General features: G+C 43.9%; 1 protein-coding gene across 2 annotated transcripts in view; it reads right to left on the bottom strand.

Annotated features, from left to right (window-relative positions):
* Window positions 1-14,846, bottom strand: part of PGM1 (phosphoglucomutase 1) — a gene marked incomplete at its 5' end in the record, with an annotated part of 55,129 nt that extends 40,283 nt beyond the window's left edge. For both annotated transcript variants that reach the window (XM_079697427.1, XM_079697428.1), the window contains one exon: window positions 14,601-14,846. In XM_079697427.1, coding sequence (XP_079553553.1) covers window positions 14,601-14,846 — 246 coding nt within the window. The remainder of the gene's footprint in view (window positions 1-14,600) is intronic.
* Between the last annotated feature and the right edge of the window lie 2,257 nt (window positions 14,847-17,103).

Genomic DNA, 17,103 nt, shown 5'->3' with positions numbered 1-17,103 from the left:
TCCTGAAGCATATTTTCAAGTTAAAAACAAACAAAACCGCTGCCTAGGAGCATGTACATCCTTTAGCATCTGCCAGTCTGTTGGCCCTCTGCTTACACCCATATGTCCAACAGTTACTATGTAAACTGACTTTTTCCATTCAGATCATCAGGCACTGTGCACCACGGGAAGATGACAGACTCAAGTTGTCAAACCCCCGATTTAAAAGGAGAGATTAATAAGTCAATAAATCATTTTAAAAGGAGTAAAATTTGGGAGCTTGCAAGGGTGCTGTGAGTGTTCAGAGGAGAGAGAAAATTTTTGGAAGGCATTCCCCACTCCACAAATACCATTCTTAATTTGTGTGGTTAAATCTAAAAACAGTCTCTCCAACTTGAAGATGCTCAAGGCTTAGGAATTACTTTCATACAAAATGCACATGTCAAGAAGACTCCTGGTTAATAAGAAATCACCAATATTCAATCATTCTGACCTAAAAAAAAAAAATAATGAATATGGTTCATATAAAATTTTTACATGTATTTTTATCTTATTTCCTTTCTGGAGTATCCTTAAAATTTTTTTCATTTAAATCCCTGAAGAACATTCATTTGGAGCTAGCAGAATATTTTCCCATATTCTGGCTATTACCAGGGACTATGTATTAAAATCCTTTGGTAAAAAGAGGGCTATCTATAAAGAATTGCTTTATTTCAAATCATTCATGGCTGTATGCTTCCCTCTTGTGTTAGAAAATGGAAACACAAGCAAGATTTCCTACAGCCTCCGAATGGGTGGGCTACCTGCCTGGAGCAGCATTACATAACTCTCGGGGGTACCATTCACCTGGAATACAATGAGAATCAAGTCCTTTGGAATTCTGTGGCAGACAGTGATTGGCCCTCTGTCAAATAATTAAAATGTGGCAGATTTCTTGACTTTTAAGAAGAAGAGATGTTACATTATTCTGTCTCCTCACTAAGGATTTTTCCAATTGCACGGTCTGGCCAAACTAGGATGTCCAGCTGTAAAGAAACTGAATGAAGGTGGCCACAAAAAGGGGACATCTTTTTCTATGGGGTCTTTCTGAGTCTGAGTTTCTGTAAAATGGGGATAGTAAAACTTCCTTTAAAGGTTCTGACAACAAATGAGGAAAGGCACGTAAAGTGCTTATCACAATGCCGCGCTGTAGAGTAGCCACTCAGTAAATGTTATATAAACTACCAAAATAGAGATATTGAGAAGGACTGATCCCATCCTTCTAACACAACCCCTGATCTCTAAAGCACGTGGGCCCAGGCAGGAGAGAATCAATGCTCTGGGTCGGCCTGTGGGATAGATTAAACACCTATGATGGGCCAGGAAAAATGTGGAGGAAGGGGAATCTACAGTCCCTGCTCTAACCAGAGGACTTCAGACAGGCCTGGGTCTGAATCCTGCCTTTGCCAGCTTCTGGCTGTGTATGGCCTTTCTGGTCTCATTTTTCTTATTTGTAAAACAGGGACAATGACACTGCTTTAAAAGCTGTTGTAAAGTAGGAGATAATTGCAGTAGGTCACGATGTGCTGGGCAGTGTTCCAAGAGCTTTACAAGCATTAACTCACTTAATCTTTACAACAGCCCTATGAGATCAATACTATTATTCTCGGCCCCTATCTTAGGTATAAGAACACTGGTTATGTCATCTGCCCAAGGTCAAATAGCTGGGAAATTGTGGAGATGGGTTTTGAACCCAAGGAATCTGGCTCTAGAACCCACCCTCTTAACCATCATGATGTGTTGCCTCTTATTGTATTATGTGGCAAATACACAATATGCAATAGCTTTTAAAACAGCGATCTAAAGAGATGTGGTCATTTTCCCACTCTACACCATTTATGGGAATTCCTGGGATAAACAGTAGCCCAAGTGGGCAGAGGCAGTACACTCTTGCTGGGTTTTAAGATTTAAGTGAGAACAAGGCTTCAGGAAAATCAAAAGTTACACCACAACATAAAAGATTTGGGAACTCCCTAGACTACAGCTCTAGATAACTCTATTAAAAATGTCTACCTGGGCTTCCCTGGTGGCGCAGTGGTTGAGAGTCCGCCTGTCGATGCAGGGGACATGGGTTCGTGCCCCGGTCTGGGAATATCCCACATGCCGCAGAGCGGCTGGGCCCGTGAGCCATGGCCGCTGAGCCTTCGCGCCTGGAGCCTGTGCTCCGCAACGGGAGAGGCCACAACAGTGAGAGGCCCGCGTACCGCAAAATAAAATTAAAAAAATAAATAAATAAAAATAAAAATAAAAATAAAAATGTCTACCTTGGGCTTCCCTGGTGGTGCAGTGGTTGAGAGTCTGCCTGCCGATGCAGGGGACACAGGTTCGTGCCCCAGTCCGGGAGGATCCCACATGCCGCAGGGCGGCTAGGGCCATGAGCCATGGCCGCTGAGCCTGCATGTCCGTAGCCTGTGCTCCTCAATGGCAGAGGCCACGCAGTGAGGGACCCACGTACCGCAAAAAAAAAAAAAAAAAGAAAAAAAAAGTCTACCTTGAGGAATTCAGCATAGTGGAAATCTAGGTTTGCATCCCTACTCTTGATAATTTTTAGTATCTTGGTGATCTTAGGCAAATCACTTACCCTCTATTTCCTCATCAGTAAAACAGAGGTCTAATTACCAACTTCTTAAGAGTTGTTGACAGGATAAAACGAGATCATGTAAAGGGCTTATCATGGTACACAGGATTACATGTAGGTTCTCAGGCAGGTTTATTTAATAACAACCCTACGATGTAGGTATCCTCACAATCCCCATTTTACAGATGAGGAAACTGAGGCTTAGGCAATAAATGACTTGCTCAAAGTCTCACAACTAATAAACTGGAAGGCAGGCTTCGACACCAGTTTTAATGCCAAAGCTGGTGCTTAGGCTGTATGGCTCCTTTGGATGATCAAGCACATTTGAACTTGGAAAAAATTAAGAGGAAATAGATTCCAGGTGACTCTCATCGGGATATTGGGCAAGTGCAAAGTATATGAGTTTTGGTGCCTGTACAACCCACTGCACTTGGTAGACAGAGCACACGTGTTGTGTGTTGAACTGTGCATCCCACCAAAAAAAAAAAAAAAAAAAAAAAGATATGTTAAATTCTGAACCCCAGATACCTGTGAATGTGACCTTATTTGGAAAAAGGGTCTTTGCAGATGTGATCAAATTAAGACGAGGTCATACTGGATTAGAATGGGCCATAAATCCAATCACAGGTGTCTTTATAAGGAGAGGGAGATTCAGAGACAGACACATAGGGAAGAAAGCCAGTGAAGACAGAGACGGAGATTGGAGTTCTCTGCACCAATGACTGCACCTTAGAGTCCTCCAAACCTTTGTATGCCCATTATTTAAATTAATTCTCATAAAACTCTCCAATAGGGCAGATACTAGAATTGATTCCATTTTACAAGTGTGAAAACTGAGCTTTAGATCAGTTAAGCAGAATACATGATATTGCGCAGTAAATTGTACAACTGAGATTTGAACCAACATCTTCAATTCCAACCCATCACTATGAACTAAAGTTATCTGGTAAGATTCAAGGAGCCACCAAGTGGCCTGTCTTCCGTTTGACATTATGTCAGAAGTCTACAGAAGCAGTGCGGATTATGGAGCACTGGAATCTTCTTGTCAATTATTACCATTAGTATAGTTGTAAACAGGACAACAACGGTATTGGGTATATGCATTAAAGCAGCGACTGTGCCCTGCCTCCACCCTCACTTCACTCTCAGCTAAGGTGTCCCTGATTCCTCTTCATCATCTTGCACTTGCCTCAAAAATCACCTTGTATGGGCAGAGAAAACATCCTCATTCTTCCCTTCCCCTTCAAGGTGGGGTTGAGTGACTCTGTGATCCTTTGATTCCCTGAACTTCTCCCCTGGAGATTCAGAGGGAGTGCAACCCTGCCAACATCTTGATTTCAGACTTCTCGTCTCCAGAACAGTAAGAAAATAAATTCTGTAGTTTTAAGCCACCCAGTTTGGAGTCATTCATCACAGCAGCAACAGGAAACTAATACACTAGTATTCACACCATATTTTTGTAACTACTTATGGATTCTCCTCTACCAGCATGAATCCTTGAGAATGAAGATTTTGTCTTATTTATCTTTGTACCTGCAACCATCTCACACAGTGCCTGGCACTTAAAGAGTGCTCAGCAATGCTTGTTGAATGAGAAAATACATGTGGTCCAGGAGGTGCACAGTAATGCCAGCACACATTTCTTGCAGCTTCCCATCTGTAGAATGACATTGGCCTGGGCCAGGTAACCATGCCACAGATCCATCTCAAAATACCCATCTTCAACTACGCACTGCTAGCTCATGACTCCAGTAAGGTGAAGGCCTCAAATCAATGGCCTTGTGACTGACATTTACAGCAACTGTGAACCTCTGTCTCACAGATCAAGGGAAAATGTATGGACAGAGACAGGATAGGACATGTAGGCAGTGGAGGTGATGACAGACACAGAAGACCTTCCCCTCTGCCCCTCCACTGGCTTCAGAGTTTGGAATAATCATAATAATCATTAGAATCATCAGAATCTTCTGTTTGCTACATACTTCCAATGTCAGGCACCATGGTGAGTGCTTCACAAATTTTACTTTGTTCTCACATTAATCGTTAAGGCAGATATTTTTACTCTCTTTATACCAAATCTACTTACAGGGTAAAAGGCTATGGTGAACTGTGTGATAAGCATGTTTCTCGTGAATTTGACCTCAGAGGGCTTGGTGCCAACTGCATGGCCCAACCCAGAGAGGCAGCTGTCTTTTGTGACAGGAGCCAACCTCACTCCCAATTCCATCTGAGTTTCCTACACTTATTTCCCTTTTGCTTCATTTTTAAATGGATTTCATTTGGCTCCACAGAATGCATTTCTTTCAAAGTCCCCATGAGGCAGCGTAACATAATAGTTTTATTACCAAAGCAAAAGGTCTTTCCCCGTCCCCACACAGTTATGCCAACCCAGCTCCATTTTCTGGCCTCTTTGCAATCATGGGATGATCTCTCAGAGTTGAGGTGGACACAGGCTTAACACCTAGGTTTCTGGTTTTCGTGGCTTTGAACTGATAGTACTCCCTTCCAAGGTCAGGGTCATTTTGTCTACTTGGGCTTTCACAAAACTTCCTACTGTGTACAATTTCTAAATGCACCAAAGCATGTTGAGATGTTTACCAGGATGGACGAGAACTGGATGGACGAGAACTGGATCCCCAGCGCACTGCAGTAAACTGCAGAAGGAAAGCAGAATGCCAGAATCTCCCTCAGCGTGAACTGTCTTCTAAGACCTTCTCGACAGGGCAATGTGCTTGAACAGTATAAAATGTAATTCATTTTCAACAGTTATACCAGAGTATTTTCATCTAAATTAATATTATCTCCTTCAAAACAAGCACCCTGGGTAGCAACGTATGTATTCAAACAATGCTGACATTGCACTAACATTTCTGGAACTCTTTTTCGGGCAACTGTCTTTACAGTCTGTGGTACTTTCTTTGAAAGTCTTCAGTCTTAACAAATTTCATCCTTTGAGAATAGATGTGAACTTTGGAAAGAGAAGAAAATTGGTTGGAGCCATGTCTAATGAATAAAGTGGGTGATCAAATCTTGTTACATCGTTTTAGGTGAAAAATGAGGCATGACTATAAAATAATGTGACTGGTTTCCCTAGGTGACCCATAAACCGACTAGCTGAAAAATAATTCCCGTAGAGGAGTTTCAAAATGCTTTGAGCACTAGATGCATCATTGGAATAAGTGTATGGTTCCCAGAGTGGTGATTTGGCAGGGTACAATACTAATTTGGATATATACGTTCAAATATGTTTGTAAAAAAAAAGAAATCTGATTGCTTACACTCAAGAAAATGAAGAAGCTATTCTCCTGGAGAAATTTCTCCTCCTTTTTTTGACAGCCTGGTTGGCTTTGGACAAGGAGTGTGCTGAGAAAAATAGACTCACCTCCTGCAGAAAGGCTTCGTTGGACACACTACCCCCTCCCACACATAACCCCTGCCTCAAGCTGGGGCAGGAGTCCCGGCTCTGAGCGCCCACAACCATCTCTTTTCCCTCAGGTATTAGCACTTATAAAACTTAGTGGTGATTGTCTGTCTTTGTGTCAATCTACCTCCTTCAACTAGAGGCTCCTTGAGAATGAGGACATTATTTTGATCCTGTATCTCCGATGCTCGGACAATGTGCACAGAAGCACAGGATACTAATCCCTGTTCTGGAGGCGGACCCTTTGCCTTTGCTTCTCACGTTCCCAGGGCTTCGCCTGCCAAATATAATTTCTTCTGCCTGGCAAGCAAAACTGGACATTCAGTCTGTGTAAAATCCCACCCATACAAATTTATAGAGGCCTAAGGTAGAGTTAGTGGCTGCTTAGGGCTGAAGGTGTAGGGCAGCAAGAAGGATTGACTGTGAATGCACAGGGCTTCTTTCAGGGTGATGGAAATATTTTAAAATCAGATTGTGGTGATGGTTGCATAACTCTGCAACTACACTAAAAAATACTGAGTTGTACACTTTACATGGATAAATTGTGTGGTGTGTGAATTATATCTCAATAAAGTAGTTTTATTTTAAAAGTCCTCCACAATGAGAATGATTGTTGCCTAGGTTCCTTTCTAAGCCTGTAGTTGGAATAAATGATAGTCAAGGTCTTTTAAAAAAATCTAGGTACCGATATAAAATTAGGTCTCTATGTTCCCTCTGTAACTCTATCACTTGAAAATGACTGAGTGGTTTTCACTAAATTTGGAAAGCATGTTTATGATAATGAGGACTGTGGGGTATTCCCCAAGATTAATACTCCCTTTCATTTAGACTGACACCCACAATATTTAGCCTAACACATAGTACCCAGAATAACATCGATATAGGCATACCTCAGAGATATTGCAGGTTCAGTTCTCAGACAACTGCAATAAAGTGAATATCACAATAAAGCAAGTCATACGAATTTTTTGGCTTCTCAGTGCATATAAAAGTTATGTTTACATTATTCTGCAGTCTGTTTAGTGTGCAATAGCATCATGTCTAAAAAAATTGTATATACCTTAATTTTAAAATATTTTATTGGTAAAAAAAATGTTAAGCATCATCTGAGCCTTCAGTGAGTTATCATCTTTTTGCACTAGCAACTTCAAAGATCATTGATCACATAACAAATATAATAATGATGAAAAAGTTGGAAATATTGCAAGAATTACCAAAATTTGACACAAAGACACGAAATGAGCAAACGTTGCTGGAAAAAAAGACTCGTCACAGAGTTGCCACAAATCTTCAATTTGCAAAAAATACAGTATCCGTGAAGTGCAAAAAAGCAAAGTGCAATAAAATGAGGTATACCTGTATTTCCCAGCCTCCCTTGCTGCTTGAGGAGGACTTAGCCTAAGTTTCAGCCAATGGAACAGTGCAGCCTCTGAGAAAGGTGTACCTTCCTCCCTCTTTCTCCCCTTCCTGTTGGCTGGAATGACCATATGGTGGTAGGCAGCCACGTTGGACTATGCAGATAGGGCAATTCACTGGGGAAGGCTGAGCAACAAAAGAAAAGAAACATGCATCCTCTGACACAGTGGAGCCATCACCCCAGCCCTGGACTGCCCACATCCAGTCTATTACAGAAAGGGTAATACTCTTGAACCTATTACTATGAACTTTTATTTTAAGTAACTTATTTTAGAACTCTGCTATAGCAGCCAAAACCTACGTTTTAACTAATGATAAAATTTGGTGTTCTGTACCAAAACAGAATCTAAAATATGCAGCATTGGCATACTTTTTATGGCCATGGCAAAATTTTTACCACCACTACCCTGGAAGGCAGACCATGGGCCAACCAAACCTGTAGCTCTAGGCAAATGGTTAGGAGAATTCAGAACAGGAGTGTTTGTTGGCTGCTTCTTGCCACAATACAGAGAGGAGCTCAGGCAAGGACTAGGCATCCTGCAAGCAGAAATGGAGGTGATGGTTCTGCTAAGGAAAGTATTCTTTGTGCCTTGTACACCATGTTGCCCAAGTCCAGTAATTTGTACACTGCAGAGTTGAGATGAAGACCATTTGTGTGCCTACGCTAAAGCAGCTACCTGTGAAGCAGCAGGTGTAGCAGAAAAGGCTTAAATCTTTCCTGGGATTCTCTGCCACACAGTGGGAACTAGCCTACCAGCAAATAACTCATTAAGGATACTGTCTTCTTACCCAGCCTAGCTTTTCCTATTGCCTTAAAGTGACCATCAGTGACAGAGAAATCAGGGGAGGGACAAAGCATAGAGGCCAAAAAATAAAAGCTAATGTTTTCAGGCTTCAAAACTCTATCTAGGTGAGAACTTTCACTGTGGTTATCAGTGTTGGAGAAACAAAGGACTTTTAGGAAAGATAAATGGGGCCTTAAAGGAATGGGTAGGGGATATTATAATTTTGTGATAATGTCTGTTTAGGTGTGGTGCTGAGTCAATTTTCCTTGGTTTCCAAAAACTCTCTCCCAGGGACGGGATTTATGACAACTGAGGAGGCTCTGCTTTTAGGCAGAGAAAGGGGTTCAGAAAAATGCCTATTCTCAAAGGCCTTCAGCTCGAAATAGTTTTTATGCCACAGTGATGTATTCTGGACCCCTTCAGACTTCAGAAAGGCTTTCAGAAGAATGATTTGAGTGGGCTACACCTCTAAGAAAGTTAAGCAGGCAAGTTTCTATGATCCATTCATTTTCCCTTAAATTTCCTTGAACTTGACACAGACATACCCAGTCATTCTGTGGCCATTGGAGCTGTGGTTAAAGTGGGGAATCACATTTTAAAAATGGCTACTGAAGCACTGACGTATATACACTACCAGATGTAAAGTGGATGGCTAGTGGGAAGCAGCCGCATAGCACAGGGAGATCAGCTCGGTGCTTTGTGACCCCCTAGAGGGATGGGATAGGGAGGGTGGGAGGGAGATGCAAGAGGGAGGAGATATGGGGATATCGTATGCAAATAGCTGATTCACTCTGTTATACAGCAGAAACTAACACGACATTGTAAAGCATTTATACTCCAATAAAGATGTGAAAACACACACACACACACACACACACACACACACACAAATTAAAAAATAAAAAAATTGTTTTAAATGGCTCCTGAGTGCGCCAAGTAATCGAGGGCTTACCTTCAGTTGGGAGAATTTGGAGAAGACTTTTCTTACCTGGTGTCCTCAAACGGACGGACCACAAACAGGGTAGCCCTAGGGGTGGGGGGAATGTTTGGAAAGGGTGAAAAGGGGTTGCTTTTGCCTCAGGGTTTGGTTGCTTTTTAAACTTCAACTGTTGGAAGTCTCCCTTCCCAATGCTTATCCCAATCACCACTCAGATGAGTTCCTGAGGCACAAGATAGAAAAGGTGAATGAAGCCCTGAATAAATACAGTGAGGAATGTCAATCAGGTCAGGCCAATGAGTCTGAAACACTTTGAACACTATGTTTTCATACTGGAAACAATTTCTTCCTCTTTCTTTTTCATGAGTGCCCCAAAGTGTTTCTGAAAAGAAGAAATGTGACAGGTAGGTGGTGGTACAGAAAGACTTGGTTGACTTGTCCAACCTGCTAGAAATGGTGGAGTTGGAATCAGGACTCTGGTCTTCTGATATTTCATCCAGTTGATCTTTTCCATAAATAAGTATATCCCAAAGCAAGCAGTTTCAGGGATTGTTATATCTTACTTAAAAGCTTGGGAAAACTGGATTGGGCAATGTTAAGTAGGACTTTCAGAGCTTTAAATATACAAAAGAGTCATGTGAGATTGCAAGAGGGCCCCAGAAGGATATTGGGAAATATCAATTTCCACCACCCCAGGGTTGATATGACTATCCATATATTATAAAAATCTTCCCAGGGTTAAGTTTGAACTCTTCCTTTTAAACTGTTGTTAGCAGCATACAGGGAGGGTGAGATCCTGTTTTCCTATAGATTATACCATACGGCTTATTTTGGCAACTGATACATGAATTTGTTTTTGCCTGCTGTTGAGTGTGAATGATTCTGCCCAAGGAGTACTTTCCTCCTGGGTCACACTACCTGGTAGGATTTGGGGATAAGGATTTGGGGGTAGGATTTGATTCTGAATAAATATCAGTCTCTTATACTGAACTCTAATATGCTTACAAACACCTGTGTTGCTAAAGAGTGAGCTGAAATGGTCACTACGTTGTGTGAGTCCCATGGGCTTAATCAGCAGGGTGAGTAGCCATTCTGGGGCCAAACCAACCAGTGTGAGGACCAAAAACACTGGCGGGGAGCTCAAGATGAACTCGCAGTTAATCTGAATGGTCTCCTGGGATAAACAGAGAACAAGACAAGCCCAGGCTGCATCCACTTGAGACCTACAGTCAAGAAGGTTTGTGTTGGAGGCCAGGTGGGTTACAGACAAGCAACCCAACAACCACTATAAGATGCCGTCAGCGCTGTTATGGAGGTGAGCAAGACAGGCTATGAGAGCAGAAGAGTGGTGCACCTGATTCAGGGATTGGGTGCAGAGGGGTGCCAACTAAACCCAGACCTGGAGGTGAAGGGGCGAGAAGAACGCTCCAGGTGGAACCAGATGTGAGAGTAGAGCATGTTGAAGAAGCAGGTTGAAGAGGCTGGTTGGAGAGAGCCCCATCCTCCAACTCCGTTGTTTCACACACTGCAGGAAGCAACCACACTAAAAACGCCTCACGTTTTATATTTTACAAGATACTTCCACACATATTGCTTTATTTTCTCACTACAGCAAACATTTCAGGTGTCCCTGGCCCACAGTCACAGAGTCAGGAAAAGAGACTGGGAATTGCCCCCTCTGTTCCTGGAATGCAAGAGATGTTAAACAGTAGCAAACACAGATACGCCAGGACTGTGTTCCAAATACTAGATTCCCGCAGGGAGTGGCTGAGGACACTGTCAGTCTGGGTAAAGTTTGGGTTGTTTTTTTTTAACATCTTTATTGGAGTATAATTGCTTTACATTGTTGTGTTAGTTTCTGCTTTATAACAAAGTGAATCAGCTATACGTATACATATGTTCCCATATCTCCTCCCTCTTGAGCCTCCCTCCCACCCTTCCTATCCCATCCCTCTAGGTGGTCACAAAGCAGATCTCCCTGTGCTATGCTACTGCTTCCCACTATCTATCTATTTTACATTTGCTAGTGTATATATGTCTGTGCCATTCTCTCACTTCGTCCCAGCTTACCCTTCCCCCTCTCCAGTCTGGGTAAAGTTTTAAGCAGTAAATGAGCATTTGGAAGGTATCCCAAATTCCCTCCTTTTTGGCTTGGGCTAATCTAAGTTTTTGTCACTTGTACCCAATTGGGTTCTGACTAACAAGGTATTCCTCTATTTTGGTTGGGGCCATTGAGGGTAAGAGGAAGGTAGGAGACAACGCTGAGATCTATGGGGTGTGGGCATTAATATGTGCCTCAGGCTGGGTATGATTAACTTAGTGTCCCCATATTAGGAGAACATTGATAACAGAAAGTCCTGCCCTCAGGCTCATCCTGAGGTTTCCCTACAAGTGTCATTCAAACAGTTTCCAGGTGAAAAGGGGCTGCCAGGCACTTTTAAATATGTTGTTTCATTTAATCCTCACAAGAGCCTCACTGCATACCTATTACCATTTCCAGTCTTCACAGACAAGGGGGAAAAAGGATCAGAAATTGAATAACTTGCCCAAGAGAACTGTCCCCAACTCCTATGATTTTTATTCTTTCTGCCTAGAATTCCTCCCCCAACAAATCCACCTTAGAAACTCCAACTCATCCTGTAAGCCTCAATTCCACTACCACCCCTCTGAGAAAACTTTTTCGCTTCCCCTTCCGCGCCCAAGTACAGCCTGCCATGCTCTTGACCCTTCAGCATCTGGCACATAACTCCCTCACAACACCTAACACACTGTGCTGTCTGCTTATTCCTGTCTACCTCCCCTTCTAGACTATGTATTTACTGAGGGCAGGAATGTATTATATCCCAAGTACTAAGCACAATGACTGATAAGAAGTAAGCACATAATAAATGTTTAATGAGAATAAATGTATGGGTCATAAACTATATGCTGGCTTTAAGTGCTGGAATATACTTGAAGTATTTTCCATATACTTCATAATTCATAATTCAGGGCAACAGAACAAGGATTCACTGAATGCTGCATTGCCTTAGGTACGAGGGAGTGTCACATGTAAACTGACAATTTCATCTATTCTAGAGGTACCTATGGGGAAAGGTCAGTTAAGGGAGAAGAGTGGCAGACAGGGGCTGCTGGGAAAGGCTTTCTGAAGATGCTATCTGGACTGCACCAGAAGAGAAAGAGCAGCATATTTAAATCCCTGGTGAGGGATGAGAGAGAGAGAGAATAAAATCAGAGAACAGTGAGCTGAGGATGGAAACCTAGGGAATAGCTAGGATGTGGGTAGAGTAAGCAGTCCATGAAGGAACTCTCAGAAAGTGTGAGTAGAATCAGGAGACAGTGATCAAGGCAAGGGAATGAGAATTTTTAAAGAGTACCAAGTCAGCAGTGCCAAATGCAACAGGCAGGTCACATAAGATAAGGCCTAAACAGTGTGCAATGGATTTAGCAACCAGAAAGTCATCAGTAACCTTGGCAAGAGCAATGTCAGTGGAGTGGTGGAAGAAACAGAAGCCAGACTGCATTAAGGTGGTGAGTGAACGGGAGCTAAGAAATCTGTGATGGTGAATGCAGACAATCTTTACAAAGATTGGCTAAAAGGGGGCGGGGAAAGCAACAGGGTAGAAGCAGAAGGGTGAAGAGGTTTTAAGAACACATATTTTTAGTCTTAACTAATTCTTTTCTTCCACCCCACGCTACTCTCAAATGGACAGTTTTCCAGTTGGACCCCTTAAATTCCCACTATGCTGTAAGCCCCTTAAGGACAAATCTTGCTTCTAAATCATCTTTTTATTCCACCCATTTCTCTGACATAGTATAGGCTCAGTATTTGCTGAAGAAGTGCAAATTCAACACAGGTGATAACAGGGAAATGAACAAGAGCTGTACTGGGATACAGGTCTTGTTCATTCTTCATTCTTCTTTCAAGGGAATGTGAGGTTGTCTGAAAATTCAGGAGCATAAAGAAAACAAATCCAGACAATCTTCTCTCACTGATGTTTATAAATGTTTGATCCAGAGAGGCAGATGTAGATTGTTCCCAGTTTAGATTTGAGAGACAGCTGGAAAATACATCTTTAGACTCAAGGGTCTCTTCATTCCCAGAAACTGTTCAAGTCCTTGGAACTAGCAGGTCTATACTAGATTCTCAGTGCTGCCATTAGAGTTCCTGTTGAACCTACCTAAGCTTCAGTTTTCTCATTGGCATCTTGAAGATGCCCATAATAGCATCTACCTCATAAGGCTACAGGAGGATAAATGAGATACTGCAGGGAAGTACTTTTCACAGGGCTTGGCAAAATGGCACTTAGTATGTTAATAAGAGAAATAAAGTACTGCTAAAATGGATAAAAATATTACTAAATATTACTGAGTTCCAGAAGAGGCGAGTGTAAGTCAAATCTTATGTTAAATATAGAAAGAAAAAAGAAAACTTAAAAAAAAACTCGTTAGAAAACTTTTTTATAAGAGTAAACAATCACCCCAATTTACCTACTTTATAAAGCCGCCTTTTCGCAAACGTACCAGGTTGACTGAAAAGTCTACTTCAAGGTTTCACCTGAGTAGACCTGCCCCATTAACTCATTTAACGTTCCTTAGCTGTGGTGGCGGAACCAAGGTATTGCGTTAATTTCCTGGCCTGCCACGACTGCTTACACAAGAGCGCCCTTGGGTAGATGGTTTCGGTTCTAATGGAAATTCAGCTCCAGCCCCCTCGGTGGAACAGATCCAGAAGCAACACCGAGCAAAGACTACCCTTTTCAAAAGCCTGCCCCCCAGCAACCAGGCCGCGCCAGGGCAGAGGCAGAAGCTCCGTCCCAGCAAACTTAGGGGACGGGGAAAGGGACTTTGCGACCGCCTCCTCAGAACTGAGCGCTTGACCACCAGGGGGGCGGGTGCCCAAAGCCTTGAGCTCGCAGCCAGCGGGAAGCGCCAGTCCCGGACGAGAATAGCAGGCAACCCGGCGGGATGCAAGGGGGTTCTGAGCAAGGCGGCGGCCTCTAACCTTTCCCGGCTAAGGCGACTGCACTCTGCTAGGTAACTGGATCTTCACCAGCAGAAAAGGTTAACGTAAATGTCAGAGGCCTGGAAGGCGGCGGGGGGAGGGGAGGGGGGAGGAGGAGAAAGAAGGGAGGCGCAGGAGGCGGAGGGGCGGGCCTCCCAAGGTCAAGCCCTGCCCTTCGCCTCAGGCCTCCCCGCCCGCGGGGTTGTGGGGGGGGTGGGCGACGAGGGATGGGAGGAGCTGGCAGAAGAGCAGCTCTGCGGCGCTCCGTGGCCACTGTCCGGCCCTGGACCACCTCCGCCCGGCCCGCTAGGCCAGGAAGAGCGAGCGCAGAGAATTGTGGGGGTGAAGACTGAAGCGGCGAGCGCGGAAGTGGCCCCGCAAGAGTGAGGCAGAAGGCGGGCGGGCGACCGGGGCGACCGAGGAGCGGGCGCGTCCCTTACCCCGTTGGCGGCGGCGATGCGGACGATGAGCTGGATGGCCTCCTTCATGTAGAACCTGCCGTCCCCGCCCACCACCAGGGTGGCCTCCTGCCGCTGCGCCGTCTCCACGGTGGAGATGATACTCTGGATGAAATTCTCGGCATAGTTGGCGCTGCTCTGAAACACCTTCACCCGCTTCCGCAGCCCGCTCGTGCCCGGCTTCTGGTCTTGGTACGCCTTGGTCTTAACGGTCACGATCTTCACCATGGTGGCGACTAGCTTCCTGGGGCCGGAGCGGACTCTGCTAAGCGAGGGGCGACCGGAGCTGTGGCTGCAGCTGCTGTGTGGTGAGGCCGCGGACGGGTCGGGGCAATGCAGACTCTCTCAGCGGTGCTCGTCCCTCCTCCTTAAAGGGACAGGGGACAGGGCCCTCCCTTCGCGGCCAGCCCACCTCCTTGCAGGTCCGAGAGGGGAGGGGAATGGGGAGCGCCCACCCCTAGGCCTCCAGTGTGATGGGTGGAGCCTCTCTGATTTACCCTCCCCTCGTAAACCCATCCGCTGTAAAATGAAATCCGCAACTCCTCCCATAAGTGGAAGAGCAGAGCTTGGGGTAGGGACCGGGTCACAGGGCAAGGACTTGAGGCAGAGTGGGAAAAATAGAGTAGGGACCGCCGGACTTAGAAGACTTGGGAAGGTTCCAATTTAGGATTTTTCCGCTTTATGATGGTGTGAAAGTAATAAGCATTCAGTAGAAGCCGTGTTTCTAATTTTGATTTTTGATCTTTTCCCGGGCTAGCAATATGCAGTAGGTACTCTGTACACTGGAGATGCTGAGCTGTGACAGCAAACCCAGCCCCAGCTCCCAGTCAGCCACTTGATCAGGAGGGTAAACAAGCAATACACGTGGAACCACTCTGTATCCATACAACCATTCTGTTTTTCACTTTCAGTACAGTATTCAATAAATTGCATGAGACATTCAACACTTTATTATAAAATAGGCTTTGTGTTAGACGAATTTGCCCAACTGCAGGGTAAAGTAAGTACTCTTTTAGGTAAGCTAAGCTGAGCTACAGTGTTTGCTAGGTTAGGTGTATTAAATGCGTTTTCCCCTTATGATAGTTTCACCTAACAGTGGGTTTATCAGGAGGTAACCCTAAGTGGAAGAAGATCTGTACAACATTTCCTGTGGTTAAGCTGGAGTTTCATGTGTAAATAACTTTCCGGAAACGCGTTCTGAGGGATGGAAGTGTCAGCCTTAGCTAGATTTTGACTCATTTTTTCTATTCTCTAAATATTAGGGTATTTGTGTCTAATTCAAAGGTCTAATTCAACCTACTACTTTCCACCTGTTTACTGATGGGCCACACTTCATTTGGTTAGGGTGGGTGTACTAATAGGTAAGATTTATTGAATATAATGTTTATTGAGTATAATGTTTCTAAAGTACAGGTTTTATTTTTCCCCCTATTTCATGCTCACAAAACTGAGATTCAAAAAATAAAATGGGGGCTTCCCCGGTGGCGCAGTGGTTGAGAGTCCACCTGCCGATGCAGGGGACACAGGTTCGTGCCCCGGTCCGGGAAGATCCCACATGCCGCGGAGCGGCTGGGCCCGTGAGCCATGGCCGCTGAGCCTGCGCGTCTGGAGCCTGTGCTCTGCAACGGGAGAGGCCACAACAGTGAGAGGCCCGCGTACTGCAAACAAACAAACAAACAAATAAATTAATTAATTAAATAAAATGACTAGTCAAGGCCACAGAGATAAGTATACGCAGGAGGCCAACTCAGGTGGATGTGGCTCCGAAGCCAGGGCTCTTACCATGATTTGCCTGCATGTCACCAGGTTTGAGAACTAGGAAATGTATGGGGAAGCCTTGATAAACATATGTACAAATACACGGTAAGGCTGAGTGTTACTATCACCAGTTATTCGTGTAGTACAAAATTGGTGAAGAGATCATAAAGAACTGAGGTGGCCACAAAGGGTTGGAGGATACAAAGTCAATGAAAGAGGCTCGATTGTTAAGTAGGAATATTCTGTCTTTTAGGTTCAACATTTCCCTTGATTTGGTGAGAGTGGTTGTCTCCTCTGCTTGAGAAATGTGTCATTTACAAGATGTGTTAACCAGGGAAAGCTAGTTAATATCTGTGGGCATATGTTTCTTTACTATAAAATGGACACAAAACCTATCTTAGAGAAGTTCTGCAAGAATTAATGGGGTTTTGTATGTCCCTAGTTCTCAATCATGCATACACAGTAGACTCACCTGAGACCCTTTAGAAACTAGCCATGTTCTGATCCAAACAGATTCAATCATAATCAGCTGATGTAAGTAAAGCAGCATGATGCTTATAGAGTAGTATCATCTTGTGAATTAAGTAGTATAATCAAACTCATTTTATAGACTAGAGGATTGAGAATAGAATGGTGAATGTAATCAAGGTTACCTGACCCCACAAAATGAAAATATAGCATAGAATCACTGAGTCTTAGAAATACGAACCTCTCAGAGTTGTATGGA

The sequence above is a fragment of the Hyperoodon ampullatus genome (genome assembly GCF_949752795.1).
Source record: "Hyperoodon ampullatus genome assembly, chromosome: 2".
NCBI lineage: Eukaryota > Metazoa > Chordata > Mammalia > Artiodactyla > Ziphiidae > Hyperoodon > Hyperoodon ampullatus.
Note: the sequence above shows the minus strand (reverse complement) of the source record. Positions and strands in the feature narration are given on the sequence as shown.